General features: G+C 37.7%; 14 protein-coding genes across 14 annotated transcripts; 9 read left to right on the top strand and 5 right to left on the bottom strand.

Moving 5' to 3' along the window:
- Window positions 1-38: 38 nt before the first annotated feature.
- ATP18 (F1F0 ATP synthase subunit i) lies at window positions 39-218 on the top strand (the record flags this gene model as incomplete). Its single annotated transcript, XM_056224622.1, has 1 exon — window positions 39-218. The coding sequence occupies one exon, from the start codon at window positions 39-41 to the stop codon at window positions 216-218; it is 180 nt and encodes a 59-aa protein (XP_056078522.1).
- A 185-nt stretch (window positions 219-403) lies between these two features.
- SMKI13G0490 (putative cystathionine gamma-synthase) lies at window positions 404-2,353 on the bottom strand (the record flags this gene model as incomplete). The annotated part of the gene is made up of 1 exon (XM_056224621.1): window positions 404-2,353. The coding sequence occupies one exon, from the start codon at window positions 2,351-2,353 to the stop codon at window positions 404-406; it is 1,950 nt and encodes a 649-aa protein (XP_056078521.1).
- An 830-nt stretch (window positions 2,354-3,183) lies between these two features.
- SMKI13G0480 (uncharacterized protein) lies at window positions 3,184-4,455 on the top strand (the record flags this gene model as incomplete). Its single annotated transcript, XM_056224620.1, has 1 exon — window positions 3,184-4,455. One exon carries the CDS (start codon window positions 3,184-3,186, stop codon window positions 4,453-4,455), a length of 1,272 nt encoding a protein of 423 aa, XP_056078520.1.
- Window positions 4,456-4,834: 379 nt separating this feature from the next.
- TUB1 (alpha-tubulin TUB1) lies at window positions 4,835-6,285 on the top strand (the record flags this gene model as incomplete). Its single annotated transcript, XM_056224618.1, has 2 exons — window positions 4,835-4,859; window positions 4,967-6,285. 2 exons carry the CDS (start codon window positions 4,835-4,837, stop codon window positions 6,283-6,285), a joined length of 1,344 nt encoding a protein of 447 aa, XP_056078519.1.
- Window positions 6,286-6,870: 585 nt separating this feature from the next.
- On the top strand, window positions 6,871-8,451 carry ALO1 (D-arabinono-1,4-lactone oxidase; the record flags this gene model as incomplete). Its single annotated transcript, XM_056224617.1, has 1 exon — window positions 6,871-8,451. One exon carries the CDS (start codon window positions 6,871-6,873, stop codon window positions 8,449-8,451), a length of 1,581 nt encoding a protein of 526 aa, XP_056078518.1.
- A 465-nt stretch (window positions 8,452-8,916) lies between these two features.
- AIM33 (cytochrome-b5 reductase) lies at window positions 8,917-9,855 on the top strand (the record flags this gene model as incomplete). Its single annotated transcript, XM_056224616.1, has 1 exon — window positions 8,917-9,855. One exon carries the CDS (start codon window positions 8,917-8,919, stop codon window positions 9,853-9,855), a length of 939 nt encoding a protein of 312 aa, XP_056078517.1.
- Window positions 9,856-10,036: 181 nt separating this feature from the next.
- On the bottom strand, window positions 10,037-12,046 carry UFO1 (SCF ubiquitin ligase complex subunit UFO1; the record flags this gene model as incomplete). The annotated part of the gene is made up of 1 exon (XM_056224615.1): window positions 10,037-12,046. One exon carries the CDS (start codon window positions 12,044-12,046, stop codon window positions 10,037-10,039), a length of 2,010 nt encoding a protein of 669 aa, XP_056078516.1.
- Window positions 12,047-14,162: 2,116 nt separating this feature from the next.
- Window positions 14,163-17,774, top strand: RPM2 (ribonuclease P; the record flags this gene model as incomplete). The annotated part of the gene is made up of 1 exon (XM_056224614.1): window positions 14,163-17,774. The coding sequence occupies one exon, from the start codon at window positions 14,163-14,165 to the stop codon at window positions 17,772-17,774; it is 3,612 nt and encodes a 1,203-aa protein (XP_056078515.1).
- Window positions 17,775-18,083: 309 nt separating this feature from the next.
- On the top strand, window positions 18,084-18,836 carry PRE8 (proteasome core particle subunit alpha 2; the record flags this gene model as incomplete). The annotated part of the gene is made up of 1 exon (XM_056224613.1): window positions 18,084-18,836. The coding sequence occupies one exon, from the start codon at window positions 18,084-18,086 to the stop codon at window positions 18,834-18,836; it is 753 nt and encodes a 250-aa protein (XP_056078514.1).
- A 197-nt stretch (window positions 18,837-19,033) lies between these two features.
- UTP14 (Utp14p) lies at window positions 19,034-21,739 on the bottom strand (the record flags this gene model as incomplete). The annotated part of the gene is made up of 1 exon (XM_056224612.1): window positions 19,034-21,739. The coding sequence occupies one exon, from the start codon at window positions 21,737-21,739 to the stop codon at window positions 19,034-19,036; it is 2,706 nt and encodes a 901-aa protein (XP_056078513.1).
- A 224-nt stretch (window positions 21,740-21,963) lies between these two features.
- Window positions 21,964-22,533, bottom strand: GIM5 (Gim5p; the record flags this gene model as incomplete). Its single annotated transcript, XM_056224611.1, has 2 exons — window positions 21,964-22,436; window positions 22,518-22,533. 2 exons carry the CDS (start codon window positions 22,531-22,533, stop codon window positions 21,964-21,966), a joined length of 489 nt encoding a protein of 162 aa, XP_056078512.1.
- Window positions 22,534-22,704: 171 nt separating this feature from the next.
- On the top strand, window positions 22,705-23,352 carry RAD10 (DNA repair protein RAD10; the record flags this gene model as incomplete). Its single annotated transcript, XM_056224610.1, has 1 exon — window positions 22,705-23,352. One exon carries the CDS (start codon window positions 22,705-22,707, stop codon window positions 23,350-23,352), a length of 648 nt encoding a protein of 215 aa, XP_056078511.1.
- A 6-nt stretch (window positions 23,353-23,358) lies between these two features.
- SMKI13G0380 (putative asparagine synthase) lies at window positions 23,359-24,924 on the bottom strand (the record flags this gene model as incomplete). Its single annotated transcript, XM_056224609.1, has 1 exon — window positions 23,359-24,924. The coding sequence occupies one exon, from the start codon at window positions 24,922-24,924 to the stop codon at window positions 23,359-23,361; it is 1,566 nt and encodes a 521-aa protein (XP_056078510.1).
- A 217-nt stretch (window positions 24,925-25,141) lies between these two features.
- On the top strand, window positions 25,142-26,500 carry VPS9 (guanine nucleotide exchange factor VPS9; the record flags this gene model as incomplete). The annotated part of the gene is made up of 1 exon (XM_056224607.1): window positions 25,142-26,500. One exon carries the CDS (start codon window positions 25,142-25,144, stop codon window positions 26,498-26,500), a length of 1,359 nt encoding a protein of 452 aa, XP_056078509.1.
- Between the last annotated feature and the right edge of the window lie 484 nt (window positions 26,501-26,984).

Below are 26,984 nucleotides of genomic sequence, written 5' to 3'. Positions count from 1 at the left end.
ATAGATTGGTTGATTGTATTGTACTGTACTTTATTGCTATGTTGAAAAGATTTCCTACTCCTATTCTCAAAGTATACTGGCCTTTCTTTGTGGCTGGCGCTGCGGTGTATTATGGTATCGGTAAAGCTGCTGATCTCTCCTCTAACACGAAGGAATTCATTAATGATCCAAGAAACCCCAGATTCGCAAAAGGTGGGAAGTTTGTGCAGGTTGATTGAGTAAGCCTAAGACAAACAGAGTTGTACATGATGATGACTACTGCTACTACTACTACTACTGCTACATATGATTGTATATAGAAATATATTCGTAATGCGTGAAAAAAATAAAATATCGAAAAAAAGATATAAAGAAAGTGAAATTTAAAGTAAAAAATTGATTATGCTATATCTATTTTTCTATGTCATATTTTTAACGTTTTATCAATTGCCTCTTGGAAGATCTTGCCCAAGGTCGACTGACTCTCGAGACCTACACTGATCCTAAGAAGATTTCTCTCCACGCCAAATTTTTCAGCCATGGTGAGTTCGTGGTAATATGTCATGAGGGTGTATGGAAATGCCAGTGTGAAATTAGTGCCTAGAGAGGGACCCTTGTTCAGTTGTAGATTATTGTAAAAGGCCGCAGCGTGATCCTCATCATGGAACGTTAGTGAAAAAAGTCCCCCGTAACCACCCTCTTTCTTACACCTCACCATATCGTAGTTGATCAGTGTTTCTTTTGAAGTTAGACTAGGGTAGTAAATTTTCTTAAATAGTCCATTTTCTCCCACGTGCGCTTTCAATATTTTATCTAAGAGGTACTCGGTGCTGTAGTTTATTCGGATAGTCCTAGCAATAAAATCTCTAGAATTTCTTTCCAGATAAATTGCATCTTCGCACCATAGTAAATCTTCGTATTCATCTTCTAATTGCATGAAACGCGTGGCAAATTCGTATACTCGACTTTGTGGGTTTAGAACCATCGAGCCCCCAATAACGTTAGAGTCCCCACTGAATGTTTTAGTTAACGAGCCGCAAACAATGTCAGCGAATGGTAAACCATCAATATTAACTATGCCACCAACAGTTTCATCAATGATGATAAAAAAACCAAATAGCTCGGAGAGTCTTTTCAGTTCCAATAAATTACCCATTTTTAATAGGGGATTTGATGGCGTCTCTATAAAAACGGCAAGAATCTGCTCGCCAGAATGTAGAATTTTTGTAAGCTCTTTCATCGAGGTGCTGTCACCTTCTCCCAAGAAATACGTCTCATTGAATTCTTGTAAAACATGCAACGTATCAGCATAAGGAAACCCAAAAATCACTGTTTTCTTGTTTGGTGGTGATGACGTAACATCGTTTCCATTCCTAGATCTGTTTAATCGCAGCGAGTCCCATTGTAGCAGCAATCTATGCGCGGTGAATATAGATGCCATACCACTTGGGAACAAGAAAACGTCTCTCTCAGGACAAACTCTCAGTGCACACCTCCCAGCGTCTTCCTCCAATGATTGTTCTTCTTCTATTGTGCTCATCTCAATCGGCTCTGGAGGTATAGTAGAAACAAGGCCATCATGCGGTTCGCTATGGTTGTCTAATTCACCACCAATCCCGTCTCCATGGTCTTCCCCATGGTTAGCCTCATTAAGTGAGGAATCTAGAAATGTATCCTGAAAATCACGTTCGTCTTGGTTTCCTGCAAAAAAATGGTAGTTTTCCTCTTCGTCATGCTCATCCTTATCTATGACTTTTGTAGCAATCCTTTTCTTAATCAATTCCTTAGCTCGATCAGCAAAAGCAAAATTCAAGTTTCTGCCGTACCGAGTCTCTATGTATTCCTTTTCCTCTGCAGAGCTAGATTTCTTCTCTACTACGAAAAATTCATGAAGAACATATTCTGCCAACCTGCTGGAGATGATCTCGCCTGTGTACTGCCAATACTGTTTTAGCATATTTTCATATGCCTGATCTACAAACACTACCGCAATCTTACACTCCCTTTTCCACGTTTTCTGTTCCTCATTGATAGGTTTTGCCGTGGCCAACTGTAATATTCTTACTTTGCCATTGCGATGCGCGCATTTCATTCTTATATACTCTCTGCACCGCTTAGCAACCCTATAAGACGGGAAGCAAAAGCAAGTTTCGTTTTCTTTGGCATACTTTTCTGTTAAAATGTCACGCAGCTTTTGAATGGAGGGGTGGATCCAAAACCTGGGGTAGCCGGACTTTAAACACCCTAAAACTTTGGAGTCCTTCTCCACATATGAAATAACCGACTCCCATGTGGGAAAACATACTGATATTGCATGTTGAGTGTCCAGTGGTATAGGTTGTCCTAGCTTGGTGGCAACTTGCGCCGAAACCATATTATAATGTTCTCTGAAAGAGTAAGAATATGGAGAAAACTTCGCCTGGCCCGTTGGTGTCTGCGTAGCCCTGCTTGTTCTACATTCACTAGTAAGAGGCAATTTTTTCATCAAATTTTCATCGCCAGATTTTGCCAGACGGCATCGCATGGAAGTCGGGTAATACCTAAATGATGGCTCCACGATTTAGTCGAGGCCGGTGGTACAAAGAGCATCTTATACAATGCAGGAAGCCTAAACTCACAAATTCGTCCTTGGCGTCCACGCTGAGCATTGCAGCGTCTTTAGTTGCCGTTTATCTTCAACTTGATGCTATCCGCAATTCGTGGTGGATGCCTGCGTTATGCGAGACAAAAAGGGCCCTTAACGAGGCGGCATCTAAACGAAATACCAAGGGTTTTTTAAGTGGTGCCTAATAAGGAACGCACAGACAATAGACCCTGCTGGTAAACGATGGCCTTGCATTCGTTTACTGATGAAACTGTTGAATAGGCGAATGGCAGGGCCTTAGTGCTTGCCTGGGAGCACCGCAGGAACGGTACGAATGAAGCGGAGACAGCAAAGCTTGACGTGTGTTTGCTTTTAAACGGTTTGGAGAAGGTACTCTTGGGCATATACGTGTGCGCATATGCATACAAATATATAAATACATTTGAGTGTATACGTATATATATAATTATATATATATATATATATATATATAGATAGATATGCATGTTTCACAAAGGTGGGAGGGTATACGCCATTGTGGAGACGGTTTTCCTATGAAGGTGCCTTAAGTCTTGTATAGAAGTAGCTCTTTCGTGAAGGTAGAACCAGGTAAAGATTCAATGGACTATTTACATGTATATAACAACAACGTTCACGTTCCCAGAACACCTAGGAGTAGGCAATGCCTGTCGCCTGTTCTTCCCCCAATCATACAGGCGCTAGACCAGCATCGTTCGCAGACGTTTGGGTATTCTAGTCCCAGATGTTTACCGACACCCATATTGCCTTCTATGAGCGCTAATGTGCCCGTTCACTGGTCGCAACAGGTTGTCACCATTCCTATCGACATAGGGAACAATACAAGAGTTATACCCATGATCTCCCCCATAGCCTCTCCAAGATCGCAATTCGAAGTAACAATTCCTTCACCATCGTTGGCTCCGGTCGCTATAAAATTGCCAGATTTGAAGCTGCCACCCTCGCCTGTGCCCAGCACGATGAAAGGTTGTGTATCACTTCCCATTCTACCCAAGATTGTAATCGGAGATAGCAATAATGGGCAGAACTCTGAGCGTAACGATAGTATTAATAGTTACAATGAGAAGTTAGTTAAAGGGATTCCGGATTATATCGATTGTACGAAAACAAAGGCACAGTTGAGCAAGGTTAGATCTGGTAAACAATTAATCGCATGTGCACAAGAATATCGTCATCCTGTAAACAAAGATGAGGTCGAAAATATCAACGGCATCCTAAATTTCAGGGACTTTATATTCAAACATCCAAAATCGTCCTTCGAGACACTATGCACGCTATCATTCGAACAATTTGTCAGAGTATATGCATTCATCAGTTTCATTTACAGGCCAAAAAAAATCAATAAAAACAAGTACGAACTCCTTTGTGAGATGAATGTTCACGAACAACTCAGCAACAAGCGCATACAAAGGACTAGGACTCCTGAAAAGTACAAGATCCATTTAATTTGCGAATCTAAACTCATCCTGAGCTTCAATCATTGTACAAAAACAGTCAAGTTTGATGCCATCAATGGCGGCCACTGCCACCCCATTTCAGCCAATCATACAATTAAACCCTCTCTATTTTTGATCCACTGCATTAAAAAATGTCATCAAACGGCTTCAGATCCTACCGATTTGAAATTGGTACTACGGGATTTCTTAGAGGTCCTTGATCATGAAAGGATAGGACTACCATTTTTAAAGAGAAGACATTTAAAAAACTTGCACACAGCATCGTCACTGTCACATACCAGCGCTACATCTAGAAAACAAGAAGACTATAGTTCACTGGGTGTGCACACGGGAATCATCCATACAGGAAATTTCTTCATGTTTAACGCATCCAGTGATATATTTCAAAGGAATTAAATCGCCATGAGTACATCTATAGAAACATATATACATGTATACCTGTATCTTTTCTTAAAGAGTAAAAACTGCATACTTTTTTTTCATTAAGAACCAGTGAATGGTACTGTTGTAAGTCATAGAACGACACTGACCTTCATAATAGGTGAATAGCAAGACTGAAGGCTATACTTGAATGCCGGATTATTAGTATTGTGGTAGTGCCCCGCCGGGTCATGCCACGCGAAAACGCCTCGAGCCAAAGGGAAAAATCTTAACTGCAAGGCAAAACAAAACAAAACAAAAACACTAACTATATCGTTTTACCCAATTTAGTATATCGGTGTACAACACTTCTCACCACTAAACATCTGTGAACTTACAGCTGCAAACACAAACAATGAGGGAAGTTATTAGTATTAACGGTATGTTCGCTTTGCCAGTCTCGGGTAGATCTTTTTTTGTTAGCTACTTTTGGCGTTTCATCTTTCATTACTAACTTCAATGCATTTTTTTTATTTGTTCTTTACAGTCGGTCAAGCTGGTTGTCAAATTGGTAACGCCTGCTGGGAATTATACTCCCTTGAGCATGGGATCAAGCCAGATGGGCATCTAGAAGATGGCCTTTCAAAGCCCAAAGGAGGAGAAGAGGGCTTTTCTACTTTTTTCCATGAAACTGGGTATGGTAAGTTTGTCCCAAGAGCCATTTATGTGGACTTGGAACCCAATGTCATTGACGAAGTCCGTAACGGTCCTTATAAGGACCTTTTCCATCCGGAACAATTGATTAGTGGTAAGGAAGACGCGGCTAATAATTATGCAAGAGGTCATTACACTGTTGGTAGAGAAATCTTGGGTGACGTTCTGGATAGAATTAGAAAACTAGCAGACCAATGTGATGGATTACAAGGGTTCTTGTTTACCCATTCTCTTGGTGGTGGTACTGGTTCCGGTCTAGGGTCCTTACTATTAGAAGAATTATCCGCTGAATATGGTAAAAAATCGAAGCTAGAATTCGCTGTATACCCTGCCCCACAAGTATCTACCTCTGTTGTTGAACCTTATAACACTGTTTTAACTACTCATACTACTTTGGAACATGCAGACTGTACTTTTATGGTCGATAATGAAGCCATTTATGACATGTGTAAGCGAAACTTGGATATTCCAAGACCAAGTTTTGCAAATTTGAATAACCTAATCGCTCAGGTGGTATCATCTGTCACAGCATCATTGAGATTCGATGGTTCCTTAAACGTGGATTTGAACGAATTCCAAACGAATTTGGTTCCATATCCAAGAATCCATTTCCCCTTAGTTTCATATTCTCCAGTCTTATCCAAATCAAAGGCATTCCATGAGTCCAACTCTGTTTCAGAAATCACAAATGCTTGTTTTGAACCTGGTAACCAAATGGTTAAGTGTGATCCAAGAGATGGTAAATACATGGCTACTTGTCTATTATATAGGGGGGATGTGGTAACAAGAGATGTTCAGAGAGCTGTCGAACAGGTGAAGAACAAGAAGACTGTTCAATTGGTAGATTGGTGTCCAACTGGTTTCAAGATCGGTATTTGTTATGAACCCCCAACTGCTACACCAAACTCACAATTGGCCACCGTGGATAGAGCTGTATGCATGCTATCAAACACAACATCTATTGCTGAGGCTTGGAAAAGAATCGATAGAAAATTCGATTTGATGTATGCAAAGCGTGCCTTTGTCCACTGGTACGTTGGTGAGGGTATGGAAGAAGGTGAATTTACCGAAGCTAGAGAAGACTTGGCTGCTTTAGAAAGAGATTATATCGAAGTGGGTGCCGACTCTTATGCGGAGGAAGAGGAGTTTTAACGCTCGCTCTCCCACCTCCACACTTCTTTTTTTTCTTTCATATCTCAAATATATTGTAATTATTTGTTTCCACTCCTTATTGTTATATCCCTTTTGGTAATATCTTATCTATAATTTACTTATTATATCTATCTAATATCTATGTAAAAAAAGAAAAAAAAAAAATTTTCCTCCCTTCTGAACAAGAATCAATGAGAATATTCTAAAATTCAATAAAGCTTGTGGAATAAAAACATCATATTCTTTTTTGTTTTATTAACTATCCCGCCAAGCTCCCACCCCATCCATCGCCATTTCATGATTTTTCTTAGTAGTGATATTTTATATCCCTAGTTCCATTTTCACCTTGCCGTCGCATTGATAAAAAATGGAAATAAAGACATCGTTCAGAGAAAAATTTGGGGACGAAGAAAGAGGAGAAGTTACTATCGGCAAGGAGAATTGTAAGAATAGTATAGTACATTCCAACTTAACAAGTCAGAATTCTAAAATCCATTTGCTTTGCCTTTCATATCTTGATACTTACGAGAAAAATTATCAAGAAATTGAGTTAAGAGAGTTTCCGATAACATCAGGTCTTCACTCATGTCTGCTCTCTCATTTAAAAAGAACTATGTGTTCAGAAATTGGGCCGGTATTTATTCTGCGAAACCAGAACGTTACCTTCAGCCAGGTTCAATCGATGAAGTCATCGAGTTAGTGAAGAGTGCCAGGCTTGCTGAAAAAACCGTAGTCACCGTTGGTTCAGGTCATTCTCCCAGTAATATGTGCGTTACTGATGAATGGCTTGTTAACCTGGACAAATTGGACAAGGTGCAAAAGTTCGTAGAATACCCTGACTTACATTATGCCGATGTCACCGTTGATGCCGGTATGAGACTTTATCAACTGAATGAATTTCTAGGTATGAAGGGTTACTCTATCCAAAATTTAGGTTCTATTTCAGAGCAAAGTGTTGCTGGCATAATATCCACTGGAAGTCATGGTTCCTCGCCTTACCATGGTTTGGTTTCTTCTCAGTATGTAAATCTGACCATTGTTAATGGTAAGGGTGAATTGAAGTTCTTGGATTCTGAGAACAATCCAGAGGTCTTCAAAGCAGCTTTGCTTTCGGTTGGAAAAATCGGTATTATCGTTTCTGCTACCATTAGAGTTGTACCCGGTTTCAATATTAAGTCTACACAGGAAGTGATTACTTTTGAAAGTCTATTGAAACAGTGGGACACGTTGTGGACTTCATCTGAATTTATTAGAGTTTGGTGGTATCCTTATACTAGAAAGTGTGTTCTATGGAGGGGTGACAAAACTAAAGCTCCTCAAAATGGTCCCGCCAAATCATGGTGGGGTACCAAGCTGGGCAGATTTTTCTACGAAACTTTATTATGGATCTCTACTAAAATCTATGCGCCATTAACTCCGTTTGTAGAAAAGTTTGTTTTTAATAGACAATACGGTAAGCTGGAAAAGAGCTCTAAGGGTGATGTTAATGTTACTGATTCTATCAGTGGGTTCAATATGGATTGTTTATTTTCACAGTTTGTTGATGAGTGGGGGTGTCCTATGGACAATGGTTTAGAGGTGTTACGTTCATTAGATCATTCTATTGCGCAGGCTGCCATAAACAAAGAGTTTTATGTTCATGTGCCCATGGAAGTCCGTTGCTCAAATACCACATTACCTTCTGAACCTCTGGATACCTCCAAGAGAATAGACACAAGTCCCGGCTCTGTATATGGTAATGTTTGCCGTCCATTCTTAGATAATACTCCATCCCACTGCAGGTATGCTCCATTGGAAAATGTTACTAATAGTCAGTTGACGTTGTACATTAATGCCACTATTTACAGGCCGTTCGGCTGTAACACTCCAATCCATAAATGGTTTACCCTCTTTGAAAATACTATGATGGTGGCAGGTGGTAAGCCACATTGGGCTAAAAACTTTCTAGGTTCAACCACTCTTGCAGCTGGTCCGGTGAAAAAAGATACTGATTACGATGACTTTGAAATGAGAGGGATGGCGTTGAAAGTCGAAGAGTGGTATGGTGAGGATCTGAAAAAGTTCAGAAAGATTAGACGTGAACAGGATCCTGATAATGTATTTCTGGCAAACAAACAATGGGCTATCATAAATGGTATCCTAGATCCTAGTGAGCTTTCTGACTAAGTTCTTCTTTTCCCAGTTTCTTTCTTTTGACTTCATTAAGAAATATGTATATACATGTTACTATATATATATGTGTGTGTGTGTGTGTGTGTGTGTGTGTATTCTATCTCGCAGTGTGTTGACTGTTCATGTACATTCTAATAATCATTCTTAGCTTCATATCATAAACTTCTCATCTAGGAGTTTTATAGTAATTATGGGACCCTTTTTTTCGTTTCCATTATCGCACTTACTGTTTTTTTGGTAAAGCCGAACGCGGTAATGATTGGTCGTATAAGCAAGCACGGGACATAAGTAAGGCATAACACAGATCCATTGACAAGAAAGTTTCGAAATCAATAAAGAATATAAAAATTGGTTGTATATATTGCAGCATTTTTTTCTTTTTAATTAAAAGTTTGATATGCTCCAAGGTGACCCAAAATTCTATTTTTTGTTCTGTGTGAAGACCAACTCTTAGAAATAATGTCATTAATAGAGACATGTATATCGTTTGCTTTAGCAAATCCAAATTACTTATTCTCCACTGGATTGTTACTGAATTGTGTAGCTACGCCACTATACCTTTGGAAAACACAAAATAGCAAAATAGTTCTCGTTTCGTTGCTGCATTTTGTAGTGCTTTATGCCGCAGCATTTATTACAGTTGGCACGGATAAATCCCTTTATAAGGATAAATGGGTAGCTTTACCTTTGGCAAAAAAGACTCGTATTTCTCGCAATACTAGTTTGTACTCTTTCAGGCTAAAGTACCCGTTTGAAACATTGCATATTCCCCTAGGATACCATCTGGCAGTAAGGGTTACAATAAATGGCGAGCGACTAGTGAGATACTATACGCCGGTGAATGTTCCTAATACGCAGGGCCATTTGGAGTTAGTAGTAAAAACGTATAAATATGGTGTTGTTTCTAAGTATTTTGATAAATTAAAAATTGGTCAGTGTGTAGAATTTAAGGGGCCTTTAGGTGAACTAGAATATGACCAAGATACGGCTACAGAATTGGGTATCATTGCAGGAGGGTCTGGTATTACCCCTGTATTGCAAGTACTACAAGAAATCATACCCTCTCCGGAAGATCTAACTCATATTTCTTTGATATACGCAAACGAAACAGAGGATGATATTCTTATGAAGTCACAACTAGACCATATGGCTAAGGAGTATCCACATTTTAAGGTTCATTATGTGATCCATAAGCCAAACGGCAAATGGGGCGGCGACGTCGGGTATGTAACTTTAGAAGAAATGAAGAGGTACCTGCCTAAACAAGCAGAGGACCACCGTTTATTGATTTGTGGACCTCCTAAAATGAATGAAATGGTTTTAAATTATGCAAAAGAGTTGGGGTGGAGTAATGGATTCCACAAAGGTAATGGTAGCGATAAAGTTTTTGTTTTTTAATCAACTATATACGATTGACGATTATTTTTCTATGTAAATAGCATTAATTATGTTTTTATATATATTCCTTATTTTTAACAACAGAGGGAGAAAGAATTCTCTACACTGATATAAAATCTACAAATTCCCAACGCAAAAATCTATCAAATAAAATATACACTAATCTAAATGTACATATTTGTCAGTTGATTTCACTTAATGACAACGCAATGGCCAATTGCAAGTCATCGTCAACATTATTACCAGTATCGACACCAACAGTACTATCGATGGCGTTCTCAACCGAGACTTGCCCGGATGAATTAGCACCACCGGTAGTAAAAGCTTCATCGCTCAAGGGCCCGTTTCGTCGTTCTATGTTATAGCTTCTAAGATGTCTCCTCCTTTCGTCTTCCGATCTTGATTGTTCGATGGCCCTAAGAAATTCGTCATCATCATCATCATCTACTATTCCAACATTTGTACTATTATTTTGATTAGCGAACCAATTCAGCTGTGCCTCATGTATCAATTGGGATTCTTCCAATGCTCTTCGTAATTGTTCATCTTCATCATCCCCAGAATACCCCCCTGTTCCCTCCTCATTTTGTGCTTGTATCTCTTGCGATTCTAAGAGTGCGATTCTCAGTTGAATGTCGGTTTCCTCATCAGTCTCACCTAAAAGTTCCAAATCTCCACCATAAGCATTAATCAATCTTGACATTTCCGATTGTCTCTTCCTTCTGAGATCCTCAACTTCGTCATAATACTGCAACTCGGTGTTCAAAGTTTCATTCCATTTATTACTTAATGAATTCTTGCCCTTACTGGCATGATGATGTTTCTTTGAGTCGCTTGAAACAAACATTAAATAGTTTAAAACGTTACCGCTTCCCATAATGATTTTATCCTGCGACACCTTCAAGAATTCGGGAAATTTGTCCGTCTTCAATACTGACTTCAACAACTTACCTGTCATCGTGTCCAATATTTGAAGAACATTTGATAATGCTACCACAACAACCAAATTGGTCACCTGCGATACATAAACTTGTTCATCAAAACTTATTTTACATTGAACTTTCAGATTCACCGCAGACAGATCCCTTATGTTGATGATGTAGAGTGTACTCTGTGTCGTTAAAAGACTGATATAGCAGCCATCATCACCAGCAAATTGCCAGTTTTGCTCTCTTTGAGAAGTTTTTTCGTCTATTTCAACAGCGCATATTTGCTCCAGAATCTCCAACCTCCTTGAATTGCCAAAGTTACCATTAGGGTTGACTGATATCGCATAGACGTTATTGAAGTCAGCAAGCACCAAAGTCATGGAACCAAAGTCCATCTTAAAGAATCGTACTTTGATAGGTTGTTCGTCCGCATCCCTAGGAATGTCAATACTATGCAGTTCCTGCATTTGATAGATAATGTAAAGTTTTTCATCATCCATAATTAGAGTCCAATCTTTGAAGAAAGCCAGTTTCCAAATCATCCTATTGGAAATCTTCCACATTTTAACAAGCTTGTTTTCGCACCACCAAATGATTTCACCATTTTCAGAGCCGCTAACAGACCAGTCTTCTCTGGAAGTGTCCCAGGATTCTGAATTACAGATAGCAGTGACACCGGCACTATGCCTTCCCGTAAATTCCATCACGGGCGTCAAGTAAGATTTGTTGCTTAACAATTTCCCGAATACTCTTCCATCAAACCTACCAAAAACAGCAGCATTGATATTGAAGTCCATGGTAGAGCACCCTTGTGGGGTCGTACATGGGATATAAATAAATTTCTTGAACTTTTTTTGTCTCTTGTGATTTTGTAACTGTAGGATAGTAATGGTACCATCATTATAAGCAGCCAGTCGTGGATAATCAAACACTATGCGCTCTATACTGGGCTGATCCCAGTTTCTCGTTGGAGTTATTGTGTATTTAGTTCTTACAGCCTTATTATGCTGCCAATGATGAAGACCCCGCGATCTTTCAATGTACTCCACACTAAACTTCGTAGATTGAGAATAGGTGGGAAAATGAGTAGTGTGGACCCTGGACTTAAAAAGGTTTTTCCAAAGTTCTTCATCGTGAATTAAGTCCCGGAAATGCGTAGAAAGTTCCTGCAATGTGAACAAGTCCTTTTCATCTAAGTGAGAAAATATGTTTATCAGGATCTCGGGTGGGAGGGTTTGCAAAACTAATCCAGATGGCTTCATACTGTCTTACTCGCTAATATTGGCCACCTATCAAATTTTTTAAGCTGTACTTGATTTACCTACTTGTTAGGCTTTTTTAAGGCATCTCTGAAAGTAATAGTGAAAGTCGCCACATGTGCGAGTAAAGAATGGGAAAAACCAAGGCAATGAAAATTAAAACTACGTCAAAAAATGAACAGCCTCCATCCGAGTTCGAACCACCAAAAAAAAAAAATGTGTGTACTGGATAGTTTTCCCAAAACGCCAAAAGGGGTTCTAAAAAAGATTTCCCGTGGTCGAAAAAAATGTATCAGTGCATCATATTTTGGTCCCGTTTATCACTAAAACCAACATTACCTATATATTATCATATACGGTGCTAGAAGATAAATTAAATAATGAAAAAGCCATTGCACGTGGCGGAAGATGAAATGCAATCATTGATTATGTAATAGAATAAATGACAGCGTAAAAACAAAAAAAAAGTATATTACAATGCAGAAATATTGATTCCTTTTTGTAGATTGCTAGATCATCGACGAGAACTTCTAGTATATTCTGTATTCATAATGATATTACCTTAGTCAATAATGGAAGCCCGACGATTAAATGCCATTTTTTATGTTGGAATAAGTGATTACCACTATACATTTATTCATATAAATTGTTGTAGTTGATGACGAACATTCTTTAACATGATACTAATGATGTTGAGTAAATTAATACTAACATTCTTATGGTGATACCAATTTAAATGGAGTAGGGAAATTCTAATTATAGAATTTCCTGCACTAATAAGATAAAGATCTATTAATTGTCCAGAACTTAGTATATAAGAAGATGAGTTAACACTAAATTCTTATCATCAACACTCTGATTTATGTCTGAACCTTTTGGTTTAATACACCCAATCAGCGTGTGTTTTATATACCTCTCTTATATAGATTAAGAAGGAACGACTATTCTTAATTATTACAACTTACTAAACTACTAATTATCAACATTTTAAATTGTGAGCAATAAAGATTTCGTCCTGAAAGTTCACCATTATAAAACCTAGGGAGTATTACGATTGAAATAACGCCAAGTCAGAAGATTGGAGGCATCAGTTAGAGTTCCGCAGTTGTGGCGGACATTGTATACTCATATTCCGAAACATTTACGCTGCCGTACACCACGTAACACAAAGGTTAACTCTTCGGCGGCAAAAATTGGGGTAAACATATGCTCCATTACTTAAAGAGGGCCGATTTCGAGATAATTCGGAATTTTACAGTGCATTAATGGCAAAGTCAGCAACACTAGTCTATGTGATACGGAACAACCAGTGCCATATACAAGAGGCCATGAAATAATTCATAGTTGGCGCGCCTGGATAAAATACCAAAAGTTGCAACTGCCTTCGAAAACTCATTGAAGCTTTGCTGTCAGTAACAATAAGAAGACACTATTCCAACTCTGCTTTCATCCATTGTATCATACGGAAGGCCTTAAGCATAACTGTATGTCCCGGCACGTTTAGCATATTTGTAGACCTTTTACCGGCTCTAATGGGCGAGGGCTTTATTTCCGTTTGAAACCGCATTTAACCGCCGAGTGCCTCCAAGCGGACCAATGAAATGCGAGAGCGCACAAAAAGTGGGGCAGCTCCGAATACACACGTTCTTATTGGCCAGGCACTCGGGGCCGAGACTCGGTGTGCCTTACAGTTGCCCCATGACAAAGCAAAAGCTGGCAGTTTTCCTCGAATCATACACACGTCAATTACAAACCCGCGAATTAAGTCGTCTCTCGTCTTTCCATAGTACTTTTCTCCCATTAATTGTATTCTTTATAAGATTGATTCGTTAGAAAATTTCCACATAATAAGGCACAACAGCAGGTTTGTTTACAAAGTTATAAGAAAGCAAAAGGAAATTAACGGTACGTTTTTCCCCTACTATCACACTCAAAAACCAACACACTATAAAAAAGTAAAGCTTAAAGGGTGACACATTTTTTTGTCTGTTAATAAATCTATCATTCAAAAGAATTTGTACTAATATAGAATCATACAGCCCAACCCAGCCATTTTGCATAAAAAAGCAATCTCATTTAATAGTTATAGAAACAGCAACACAAGCATAAACCAACAAACATGGCTTTCAAATCATTCATATACTCTAAAGGTTATCATCGTTCTGCCGCTCAAAAGAAAACTGCAACATCTTTTTTCGATAGCTCGTACCAGTATCTAAGGCAAAATCAAGGTTTGGTAAATTCGGACCCTGTACTTCATGCATCTCATCTACATCCTCATCCAGTCGTAGTAGCGAATGTGAATTATAACAATGTAGATGATGTTTTGCACCTGCACGACCTAGATTCGTGTATAAACAACACTACAAACCCTCTAACACACGAGGAATTGCTTTATAATCAAAACGTTTCTCTTCGATTACTCAAGCAACAACAAAATAACAACAACATCAATAGCAACAGCCAACAACGGTACTATTCTACCGGTCCCACTTTACCAACAAACCAGTACGAGTCATTGAATTTCAATAACAGGAACCTGCAAGATTTTCAATTAAAAACGCCTCAATTATCAGTGCAACAACAACAACAACAACAAAATGAGTACAATATTCTTCAGGATGAAAAATCTCCAGTTTGGAAAGAAGACACAGAACCATGTTTGAATAAAGCCACGTATTTACAGACACATATCAACGAAATTAATCGTTGTTACGAGCAAAAAAACTACAACAAAATCAACTCATTATACCAATCGTTAAAAAGAAATAATATAGTTCCACCACTAGAGATATTCACGAAGGTTTTAGACTCTCTTTGCAAGAGGCCGTTGGATAACAACGATTTAGATAACAAGTTGTATGAATTATTAACGTGTTACCAAGACATGATAAACAATAGACTAAAACCTCCTGATGAAATTTATAATATTGTACTATTGTCTCTGTTCAAAGGTTCTATTTTAGCTTATCAAGTCAAGAATCCAAACGGTAATGATTTCTACAAAATTGCCATTGAATTATTCAACACAACCACCAACGATCCAAAACAAAAAAGTGTAATTAAATTCCGCAATTTCTCTAAAGATGTTTTGGACTACAATCTTCTTGCAATGAACATTTATCCGGGCCATATAACGCTGTCTAAAGCTCAACAAGTTATAAAATCATCTCCAGCCTTCATCAAAGATTCGTTCTATTTCATAGCATGCTTTTCATACGCTAAATTAACGAACGATAAGTTTGCCATTAAAGAACTTTATGAAGATTTTAGACTGTCTTTATCTTCTGTCAGTTCCACCCAAGGTTTGTTCGATGATCAGTTCGAGATCTATAGTGTGATTCTTTCCAGTTTCATTGAAACTGGTGAGGTTGAACTAGCCACCAATCTTTTGGACGATTTAGTTTCCAAGATTCAAAGCTCAAATGGTTTAGCTTCCAACATTTCGTTATTATTATCAAGTTTCTTAATTTCGATGAGTAAAGTTGACCCTCCTAAAGCTTATGAAATATGGTTTAAGTTTCATAAGTTAGATTGGATCCCTGAGTTCTCTTACGAATTTTATCTTGTTTTCATGGCAAACAGTTTTCAAGATTGGAATTTAACTAAAAAGATTTATGATTATATTTTTCCCATGGAGAGGACTTTGTCTCCATTGAAAAAACAAAAATTATCAGATTACTTGTTGTATCCAATGGGTACAGAATCAATCATCACGTCTTTGCTAGATTACTCATTACAATTGAAAGATAGTGAAATGATAATGAAGATTTTGGAAGAATCTATTGTTAAAAACTTTTCTTTTGATATTGGTATTTATCCATTTGTTTTCAATTATCTAAGAGAAATTCAATGTGGCGAAGACTATCTTATGAGATTTATTGAGTCGCACGCTGAGCTAATCAAGAAAGGCGATTCTATTAGCAAGTTCCAATTCTTAAATATGATAGTTGATAGTTTTCAATCACAATCATTATTAAACAGAATATCTCATGCAAAATTTTTTAAGAATTTTGTAGAGGATTTCAACTTAGAAAATTGTGGAATGGTCAGCTATAATGGTTTAATATCATGCATAAACAACTTTGTCAAAGTTCCAAAGACTATAAAGGACTTTCCATACATTCTAGAGATACATGCCATTCTAATAACGAAGTTATTCGATTTTGACACTTATCCGGTTTTGCAAAATGGCAACAATGAAATTCTCTTAAAGTTCAGAGACCAAATTGAACATCAATTTAAAATCTTAGCTCAAAATTTCTACAAATTAAACGTCGACCCGAATGCTTTGGTGGGTGTCGTATCTCAGGCCTTGAAAATGGTTAACCTTGATGACACTGCTAATGGGCAAGATCTATTAAACTTTTTCAATCATCCCGGTGATTGGGATAAATCTTATCCGCTATCTTTGGCTTCTTTTATCAGAAACTCTTCTAGAGGTGGCATAAATGAATTTACTAAGTTGAGCAAAGAAGGATATTGCTTCGATTATGATACCTATAAAGAGTTGATCATTCATAGAGCTATTAACAAACAGGTTATTGACAAATGCTTAGAAACATGTCCTGATTCAATTGAATTGAAGAATATAGTGAATTTGATGATTTCTAAAATTCCTGGCAGGAACTTGACCCAACTGATAATCAATAATTCGAAATTTAGTAAAGTTTTTGTACCAAATTTAAGAAATGACTCCATGGTAAAATTAATTAAGAATTGTGAATCTTTGTCGAATTTCATAAGAGTCTGTGATTTTCCCGAAAAGTTCAAGAGCATTGCTATTCAAGCCGAAAACAAAAGTGCTATTGAGCTGGTTTACGAAAGGTTGTTTGACGGTGGTTACTACGCCGAAATTCTAAGGTATAATAATATTGTTCCTGTTCTAAACTTAGAACTTCTACTAAAGTCGTGTATCAGGTCAGGTGAATTCGAGAAATATGAAAGCCTTTCTAAAAAGTTTAATGACAAGATCAATGAACCATCCCGAATTGATATGCAGCTAGAATTTTTGATTAATAAGAATGACTTGAAAGGAGCCTTCGAGCTATTTGAAAAGACCCCAAAGAAATTGAGAACCCCCCATAAGACTATGGACCTTTATACATTTGCATTATTTCTGGACAGTTTCAATAGAAGCATCACATATTATGAAAGTCCAGAAAATACATTACAGTTCGCCAATATCTTATCCAGTCAAACTAGTTTCATAAATTTACTATCAACATACAACCTAATAGCTCATTCAGATCAGCTATTGAACTTTAATGTTGGTGGAATGGCATCAAACGTCAAGAAAGAAATCTTAAGCCAAATGCTGAACAATCTGTATGACTCTATTGGACTGTTTTCTTCCACCATTGGCAATGACGAATCGGTGAAAGAAAAGTTGAGAGAAAAGCTCAAGAACTACTGCAGATTTAAAGCTTATTTGAAATCCCCTGAATTGGATATAGATGAACTTAAGACCTTGATCTCAGTCGAGTCCTTTTTAAATCCTTTTACTCCGGCAACGTTGTTTAATAACTTGGTTGAAACTCTTTATTTGAACGAAAACGCTTCCTCTCTAGTCCTCCAGAATGGGCTGATCTTCTCATTGCAACAAAAAGGTCTCAACAAGATACTGAGCTACTTGGAAAAAACCTTTATCAATAATGAGAACCATGCCAGCATCGAAAAGATCAGGGAATTCAGATCCCTCCTAAGCAAGAGAAAACCTGTCCAAGCATGACCATTGAAGTTCCATTTCCTTTATAACTCACTATTATAATATTAAGTAACAATGATCATATAATAATAATAATAATAGTAATAATAATAATAATAAGTATGGTAACAACATTAATTAAGTATTCACACGGTCATTCGATATTCTTTAGTTTTTGAGTATATAACGTGGAAAATGATATTAGCATGTTAAGGTGGCAAAATTGTCCCCGAACTAATAAACTAAGAGTGATATTAGTGTAATATTCCGTGCTTCTTCGTTTTAGCTAATAGTATAAAAATCAGAAGTTATCAATCATACAGTTCCATAATTATGACCGATAGATATTCCTTTTCATTGACCACTTTTTCTCCCAGTGGTAAATTGGGTCAAATTGATTACGCCTTAACCGCAGTAAAACAAGGTGTCACATCATTGGGTATAAAGGCTACTAATGGTGTAGTAATTGCAACAGAAAAGAAGTCTTCTTCACCACTGGCCATATCAGAAACACTTTCGAAAGTATCACTACTTACACCAGATATTGGTGCAGTATACTCCGGTATGGGGCCTGATTATAGAGTTCTGGTGGATAAATCAAGAAAGGTAGCACATACAAATTATAAACGAATTTATGGTGAATATCCTCCCACTAAATTATTGGTTTCCGAAGTGGCAAAGATAATGCAGGAGGCTACACAATCTGGTGGTGTCAGACCTTTTGGTGTTTCACTACTGATTGCTGGCCACGATGAATTTAATGGCTTCAGTTTATACCAAGTAGATCCTTCTGGTTCCTACTTCCCTTGGAAGGCCACTGCCATAGGAAAGGGGTCTGTGGCGGCAAAGACATTTTTGGAGAAAAGATGGAACGATGAATTGGAACTGGAAGACGCTATTCATATTGCCTTATTAACGCTGAAGGAGTCAGTGGAGGGTGAGTTTAATGGTGACACTATTGAATTGGCTATTATTGGCGATGAAAACCCTGATTTATTGGGTTACACTGGTATTCCAACCGATAAAGGTCCCCGGTTTAGAAAATTAACCACCCAAGAAATAAATGATAGATTAGAAGCTTTATGAGACTATAATCATCCGCACCAATCATCCATCTCAATCAACTTACCCAAAAAAGGAGCCAATTATGTATATAACCTACATATTTTTTAAATGATTTTCTTTTCCAGTTATTCCAATACTATTATTTTACACAATGCATAATAAATAGATATAAAAGAGGGGAATGTGTTACGTATGCATTTTTACTATTGGTATCATGGTTATTTAAATGGTGCCCTCAGTGGATCAATGACTTGTCCTGGCTTGGTCATGATTCTTGGTTTTATGAGCTCTTGATGAGATGCTCTCGATGTCCATTCCTGGCCAATGGGCATACGTAAGGACCTCTCATATTGTTCTCTATTTTCGAATGGGAACGGCACCGCGGAGGATTGATATTTCAGGTTTTTTTTATTGACTTTTTCATTTATAATCACATCTCGTAGATTCTTATCCCTTCTCTTATCTTTATTAACGACACCTTTGACCTTCTTGATAAATTTGCGCTTCTTATTTTTTGGTTTAGAACCTGCACCAGCCCATTCACCCCAACCAGGTAAAGTAGTATCAACTTCTTTATCATCTTCATCATCAATGGTTCGCTTCTTTTCCTCCTGAAATTCTGCGACAACGTCGTCACCAGCAAAGGCTTCAGCAATGACATCTTGCTGCTTGAATATGAAACCATTACCTACTTGTTCGTCATCAGAGCCACCATATGAATCCACTATCTTTAATCTTGTTGAATCATCCGCTGTTAACAGGAGATCTTCATCATTGTTTAATTTACCCTTTTTCTTCTTGGATTTTTGCTTCATTTCAGCTTTGTTCATTTTGTCCATTGCTTTAGCATTTTTGGAACTATCTTTATCAACAATGCTAACCTTAGAAGACTGTTTCTTGACGATGCTTTCTTCATCACTTTCATTGGTCAACCAAGGATTAACGATCTTTGCTTCATCATCTTGCGGTGTGTTCTGACTTTTCTGAGCGGATTCTTCATCACTTGATTCCTCTACAATCATTGCACCTTCTGCATTAGTCTTTACATTTTTAGATTGCCGACCATTCTTAACCTTTAGTCGATTTTCCAGACTTCTTGATTCATCAATCTCATGTTCTTCTTTGGTGTGTGCATTTAGTTCACTCATGTCTTTATTAGACTCCAAAGTACCCGGTGTATATATTCTTCTGCCATTATTTAATTGAATGTTTTCTCCATTTGTCACTTCTTCGTCACTTTCAAAGAGTTTGATATCACCATTGTTTTCAACAGCTCTTAATTTACGCAGAGTTTCTTCGTTTGCCTCTTTCTCTCTGGCTTCTGCATTCTTCATGAAGGCCATGTTCATCACACCAGTCTTACCCAAATTACTCTTTAACGTCGCAGAGTCAGCATTTTCTTCCTCTTCATTTTCAACATCACTTAGGGTTAACACACGATCATCGCTTTCGTTATCGGAATTCCTATCCAGCATTTTTGCTTTTAAACGTTCACCTTGTCTTAGCATTTCCTCCATTTCTTCTCTGGTTTCAGCGTCATTAGTCATACCATGTTTTATCATATCTTTGGCCCACTTAGAATTAGTCTTGTGTTTCAAGGTCATTCTTTCCTTGGCTCTAGCGATATCATGATCTTCATTGTCTTCATCACTGGAAATATCTGCCAGTTCTCTATTCTTCATTAATTCTTTCTTTTTGATCTTACGGTATGTCTTGGATTTTATTTTCTTTAGTCTTCTAGCTTTTCTTTCTTCTCTAAACATCAGCTCTCTCATCAATCTCATCTCGGTAGTTCTCTTCCTCATTTCCTCAGGTGTCATCTTCGCAGTGCCTAACTCTTCAAACGTCGAGTTCTTTTCTGGGTCGACTAAATTACTCTCTTGTAAAACTTGATCTACCTTCTCCTGCAATTCTGTTTGAGGAACATCTTGGGTTCTAGTGAAAGCCGAGGCATGATTGTGCTCAATCGGTTTATTCAATGGGAAGGTTAAGTGATCTGCCCTTCTGTTCTGTTGGACAATATCATTCCATTTACTTATCTCTTGTTTCGATATTTCATACGCTGCCTTACGTTCATGTCTTTGTTGAATACGCTGTGGCAATGGGACTTCGTACGTTGACGATTTACCCTTGAGCAAATTAGCGTTTTCGATGACTTGCCTGTCATCAACAACATTCATCATATCTGCCAAAGTCAATTTCCCAGAAGATGCGTTCGTTGCACTTACAGAAGGCAGAACATACTCGTTAGCTTCACCGGTACCGTAAGTATCCAGTCTTTTTGGAACTTTACTTTTAGTTTCATCGATCAGTTTGGCGGTAATTGTATTTAGTTCGATATCTTCTTCATCTTCTGAAATTTCGTCAAATGGATCTTCCTCATCTTCATCTTCAGATTCAGATTCAGATTCACTTACTTCAGAGCTACTTGATCCAGTACTGGCATCTGTATCTTGCAACTTTAGTTGAAGAGAAGTGTCTTCTTCATCATTTCCGTTCTGAACGGTTTTGCTATCCATGTCCCATACTTTCGATAATGGCATCAAGTCTTCTTCATCAATAGAGGTATACCCACCTTCGTCCTCATCGTCCTCGTAATCTGCGTTTTTCTTCTTCTTATCACGAATAGTTTGTGAGAATTTAGAGTTCAAAACGTCATAGTCATCATCAGAGCCCAAAGCTTCATCCGAGTTTAACTCCTCATCTTCAAACGATTCTGTGCCAATATCATCTTCATCACTTTCAGCACCACCCTTCGATCTTTTCAACAAGTTGACAACAGTACCATTACGACGGGCATCATTTCTTTTGTCATTGTCGCTGGTATCATCGAATTCACCATTAATCTCTCTCTCAGCAAGTTGAAAAGCATCTAAAACTCTTCTAGAACTTTTAGATCTACTCTTAGACTTCTTCTTTGCCATATTCAATCTAGCCTATCTTGTCTTGACACCTTCTTTATTGAAGTATAATGGAATATTTAATACAAAATTTCCAAGTTTTTTCAACTCATCGCTAGTAAAGCATGAAAAATTTTCAATTTCTTTTTGCGGAAACTACGAAGTGACGATAATTAAAATTTTACGTTATATAAATTAACTTACATAAGGTAACAGATGATATAAAATTAATGTACCAAGCAAACGCTCTAAGCTGCGGACGCCTCCTTCTTTTGTTGTTGCTGCTGTTTGCTCGTCGTCTCATGCTGTCTTATAGCGGCCTGTCTTATTTGAGCCTCGATAGACAACGAGTATTGAGTCTTTTCCTTTATAATATCTTGAATTTGTACAGACTCTTTGTCAAGCTTTTCCACTTTCTTCTGGTAAAACGAAATTGCTGCATCTGCACTCTTTTCAACGTAATAGCCTGTACCAATATCGACCATGAATTTCTTATTATCTAAAATCTTACCTGGTATGTATAATGATGCTGATGCCGGAACTAGTAGGTTTTGTCCTTCATTTTCTTCTTGAGAGACTGTTTTGATATCATCAATACACTCTGTGAACTTTCCCTTGGCCATAGTCAATGCTTGCAAGGACTGTGTGAAGTGCTGCAATTCTTGATCGAATTGTTGTTTTACAGCGTTCAGTTGCTCAGGATTCAGTTTGGTTAAATCAACTACGTTTCAAATACACATTTACGCACTGGTTAATAAGTGTCTTTGTGATAACATCGATGTGGAGTTAATTATTTACATACTCTTTTGGGAAGACATTGCTTGATTATTGCGGTAGTCTTTCTTGTTTTGATCAGAGCAAGATTTTCATCTAAAGCTACTTTTCTAATGAAAATCATTTGAACAAAAAGGGAAGTTTGAGCACTAATTTATGTAAGGGAGCTACGCAACATAACGCAGAACAAAATCAGAATAGTCAAACACTAGAAGATGAATAATACTGATCCGACTTCCTTTGAAAGTATATTGGCTGGCGTTGCTAAACTAAGAAAAGAAAAGAGTGGTACAGATAATACTGAGTCTCAATCATCAAATAAAGAGCCATCATCATCACATCAGCCTAAACCTCTGCAACAGGAGTCAGAAAAATCGAGACCTATAAACCCAAACCAGGTTATAAACGCCTTCAATCAGCAAAAACCGAAGGAATGGTCCGATTCGAAAACTACAGATGAGTATAATCGAAAGAGACCCTTCAAGAGTACTGGGCAAGGAAAAACTGTACTAGTGAACACCACTCAGAAAGAAAATCCGCTTCTGAACCATTTGAAAAGCACTAACTGGAGATATATTTCTTCTACGGGAATCAATAAGATATTTTACGACTATCTTGTTCGTGGGAGAAGTGTACTCTTTTTAACTTTAACTTATCACAAACTATATGTTGATTATATCTCTAGAAGAATGCAGCCATTATCTAAAAATGAAAATAATATACTAATATTTATAGTAGATGATAGTAACTCTGAAGACACTCTTAACGACATCACAAAACTATGCATGTTCAACGGGTTTACTCTTCTTCTTGCATTCAATTTCGAACAAGCCGCTAAGTATATTGAGTATTTGAATTTGTGAGCTTTTTCAATTCCTATTCAGTAGATCCGTTCCGTGTTTATTACTATCCTTAGTCATTTTAGCGCTCTTAGCCCCAAATTGTATAGCCCTCTTTGGTTCTTCTGATATTCCGTCCAATTTCAAGTATTGCGAGGCAACTTTTCGAAGAATCAATTTGTTGACTTTGTAATTAATGGGAATTTCCACCGTGGAAAACTTTATGACATATTCATCTAAGAATGGGTATCTAACCTCCACGCCATTATGAGCAATCACTTTATCATCACGATTGAGGTTGCGCTCATAAATATTGTTTATTTGCTTCGTTAATTCCTCCACAAGTTCATGAGGCGCCTTATTTGCAAACTTGTGGTATCCGCCATAGAGCTCGTCTGCTCCCAGTCCACTAAGTAACACTATTCCATGGCGCTGGTATGGCTTTCTTTCACCGTGGGGCAAAGTCAAGAAACCTTTACCTCTTGATGCAAAAAAAAAGGCAATCGCAATAGATAAATCCATCTCTGTTTGTTTGGAATACATTAAATCAATAACGGATGGTCTGAATTTTAAATATTCCTCATAAGGAACATCAATTTCAACTAGTTTGATGTCAATCTCTGGATATAATTTTTGTATAATCCTCGCACTGTTAATGGATAATTTCCTATCAGGCGTATCACTGGGCAAAAGACCTGTTCTAGGGTTCTCGAAGGATACATTTAGAAGCTCTATAGTCGGTTTCCCGCATTTATAACTGTTTTCTTGTAACACTTCGCACACCAAAGCTGCTATTACTGAACAATCAATTCCTCCAGAAAATAGTACTGCGATAGGGGAGTTCTCAATATGCGCGGGATGTATCGATTCTATCCTTTTTTTTACAGATTCACGTAGTACAGAATATAAATTCTTAGACACTATCGACAGTGACACGAACTCCATATCCAATTTTGGCGTCACTTCGTATGGAGGACGTAACCTCTGGTTGTCGTGCAATGATTTGGTTTGCGTATCGTACTCATAAACAGTTCCACCTATACAGTCATGAAAACACTCGACGGCACCTGTGACACTGGCTACATATAATTCGTTGTTTGCAGTGACCGAGTAAGACAGACTTCGCCTGCCAATGGGATCCCTACCAAAATAAAACTTCGCTGACTTCACGTCATACACAGTGTAAGCATATTCGCCTTCCAGTGATTTTATAACGTCAATAACGCTGCCATCATCTTCTAAATCCTTCAACAAGGAAGCGATATATAAACTATCGTTTCCCCAGTGGGATACCTCTTTATTGTACAGCTCGCCGTTGAATTGTAGATAGTATCTGTCATCCACATTAATGCTCTGCTTAGTGAAAGGCTCCCTTAAAGACAAAACGGAAGAAAACCAACTTGTTCGGTAAGCTCTTACGGTCCGAAGAGAAGAGTAGTTTGGACCTCTTGCAGCTATGTATGGAATAATTTTATTGAAAATCGACGATTCATTGACACATGTAGTAGGGCCCAATTCCGTACCTTCTGGAAATTCAATTAGGTCATTCTCTAATAAGTCATTGTTCGAACAATAATGTAACAGAATACCGCACATTACTCATGATATATCAGATTCTCTGAGCTTTGTTACATCCGAAATTTCTAAATGTCTCAATATTTTTCACTTTTCTCTCTTTTTCTTACTTTTTCACGAAGAGCCTACTTCAAGTCTCCGCAGCTAATCTTAATGACACATAACCTTGAGTAGTTCTACATTCAACGGGCTTAAGGTTCTTTTCTTCAGAGATAGCAAGTAGAAGCAAACAACCATCATGACAGAGGATAAAAACGGTGAAACTTTGAAAGAATTTGATCCTTTGAACAGATTGGAACCTTCAACGAATGGCAACTCGAATACCGATGTGGTGTCTATGAAGGATGATGCAGATACACAAGCGGCAGAAGAAACGAACGCGAACATTTTCGCCCAGGATACGGGTGATGAGGAACCATTTTATGACTTTCAATTGTTTGTTAAACAACTACAATCACCTGAAGCAGATCCTCTAGTTAAATATACCAAATCATTCTTACGCAACTTCTTGGCGCAAAGACTTTTATGGACGGTCAGTGAGGAAATTAAACTCATCAATAACTTTAAGTCTTTCATTTACGATAAATTCACCCTATATGAACCTTTCAAAAGTCTCGACAGTTCTAAAACCAGAAATGCCCAGGAAGGTATAGAAAAGCTAATTATGGGGAAACTCTATTTCCGTTGTTTTTCCCCAAGCCTTTATGAAAGTTTGCAAGTGTCATTAGATGATGAGCATATGAAAGATTTGAACTATGATGATACATTATTAGAGAAGATTGAGCATTATAGATTCATCAAACCAGTTATGTTAGATATCCCTGAAACTATGCCGCACGCCAAGCTAAATAAGTTTGTTCATTTGGCAAGTACAGAGTTGAGTAAAATAAATAGGTTTAAGTCACCTAGGGACAAAATGGTTTGCGTACTGAATGCGAGTAAAGTTATTTTTGGTTTACTGAAACATACCAAGCTGGAACAAAACGGTGCTGATACCTTTATACCTATTCTAATTTACTGCATTTTGAAGGGACAAGTACGATACCTAGTTTCGAACGTGAACTACATTGAGAGATTCAGGTCATCTGATTTTATTCGGGGCGAAGAAGAGTATTACCTAAGCAGTCTTCAGGCTGCCATTAACTTCATTATGAACTTAACAGAGTCTTCGTTAACTATTGAAAACCACAAATGTTTTGAAGAGGAGTATCAAAATAATTCGAAACAAGTAGCAAAAGAAAGAGAGGAAGAGGAGAAGAAAAGAAAGTTAGAAGTACCGGATGAGCTACAATCCAACGGTACCTTACTAAAGCCTTTAGATGAAGTGACCAATATCGTGATTTCTAAATTCAGTGAATTGTTTTCGCCTATTGGAGAACCCACACAAGAAGAGACACTGGAACCTGAACAGAGTAAGAAAGAAGAAGACGTTACTTTTTTGATCAAGAAAATCGAAGAGAACGAACGGAAGGACACACTGGAAACGTTACAGAACATGTTTCCTGACATGGACCCAAGCCTGATAGAAGATGTTTGTATTGCTAAGAAATCACGTATCGGACCTTGTGTTGATGCTCTACTTTCCTTATCTGAATAATGGCATCATATTACATATTTCACGTATAGAGTTGCCCACAATATGTACCTGTAAACGTAAAATAGTATCGAACATATTTCGAGAGAATCTATGAGAGCAAATTATTTGTGAGTTGATCTCAAACAGAAGGTAGGTAATTGAGAAGCGTGTCTGCTATTTCAAGTACAGATAAGCATCCAGTTAAATTCGTTAGGTAATCCGTCCGACACAACACATTACTTATCGAATGCTGGTATCATAGTTTATATTAGTACGACCCTCCGAGGTGATGGGTTGCGTGTTATTTACCAGGACATACAGTTATCATTGTAAGAAGAATATCCTAACCATTATATAAACGAATAAGAAAACAATCCATAGGCATCGAGTTATTACAATAAAAGGTTATTTTTTCCGGCACTGCCGTAACTTCAATAGAGTAAGTAATTGATGAATAAACTGAAGACGCACATACTTCCGCGCACGTTCGAAGTCAAACTACGTA

The sequence above is a fragment of the Saccharomyces mikatae genome (genome assembly GCF_947241705.1).
Source record: "Saccharomyces mikatae IFO 1815 strain IFO1815 genome assembly, chromosome: 13".
In the NCBI taxonomy this organism is placed as follows: Eukaryota; Fungi; Ascomycota; class Saccharomycetes; order Saccharomycetales; family Saccharomycetaceae; genus Saccharomyces; species Saccharomyces mikatae.
The sequence above is the reverse complement of the archived record's forward strand: the minus strand, read 5'-3'. Positions and strand labels throughout refer to the sequence as shown.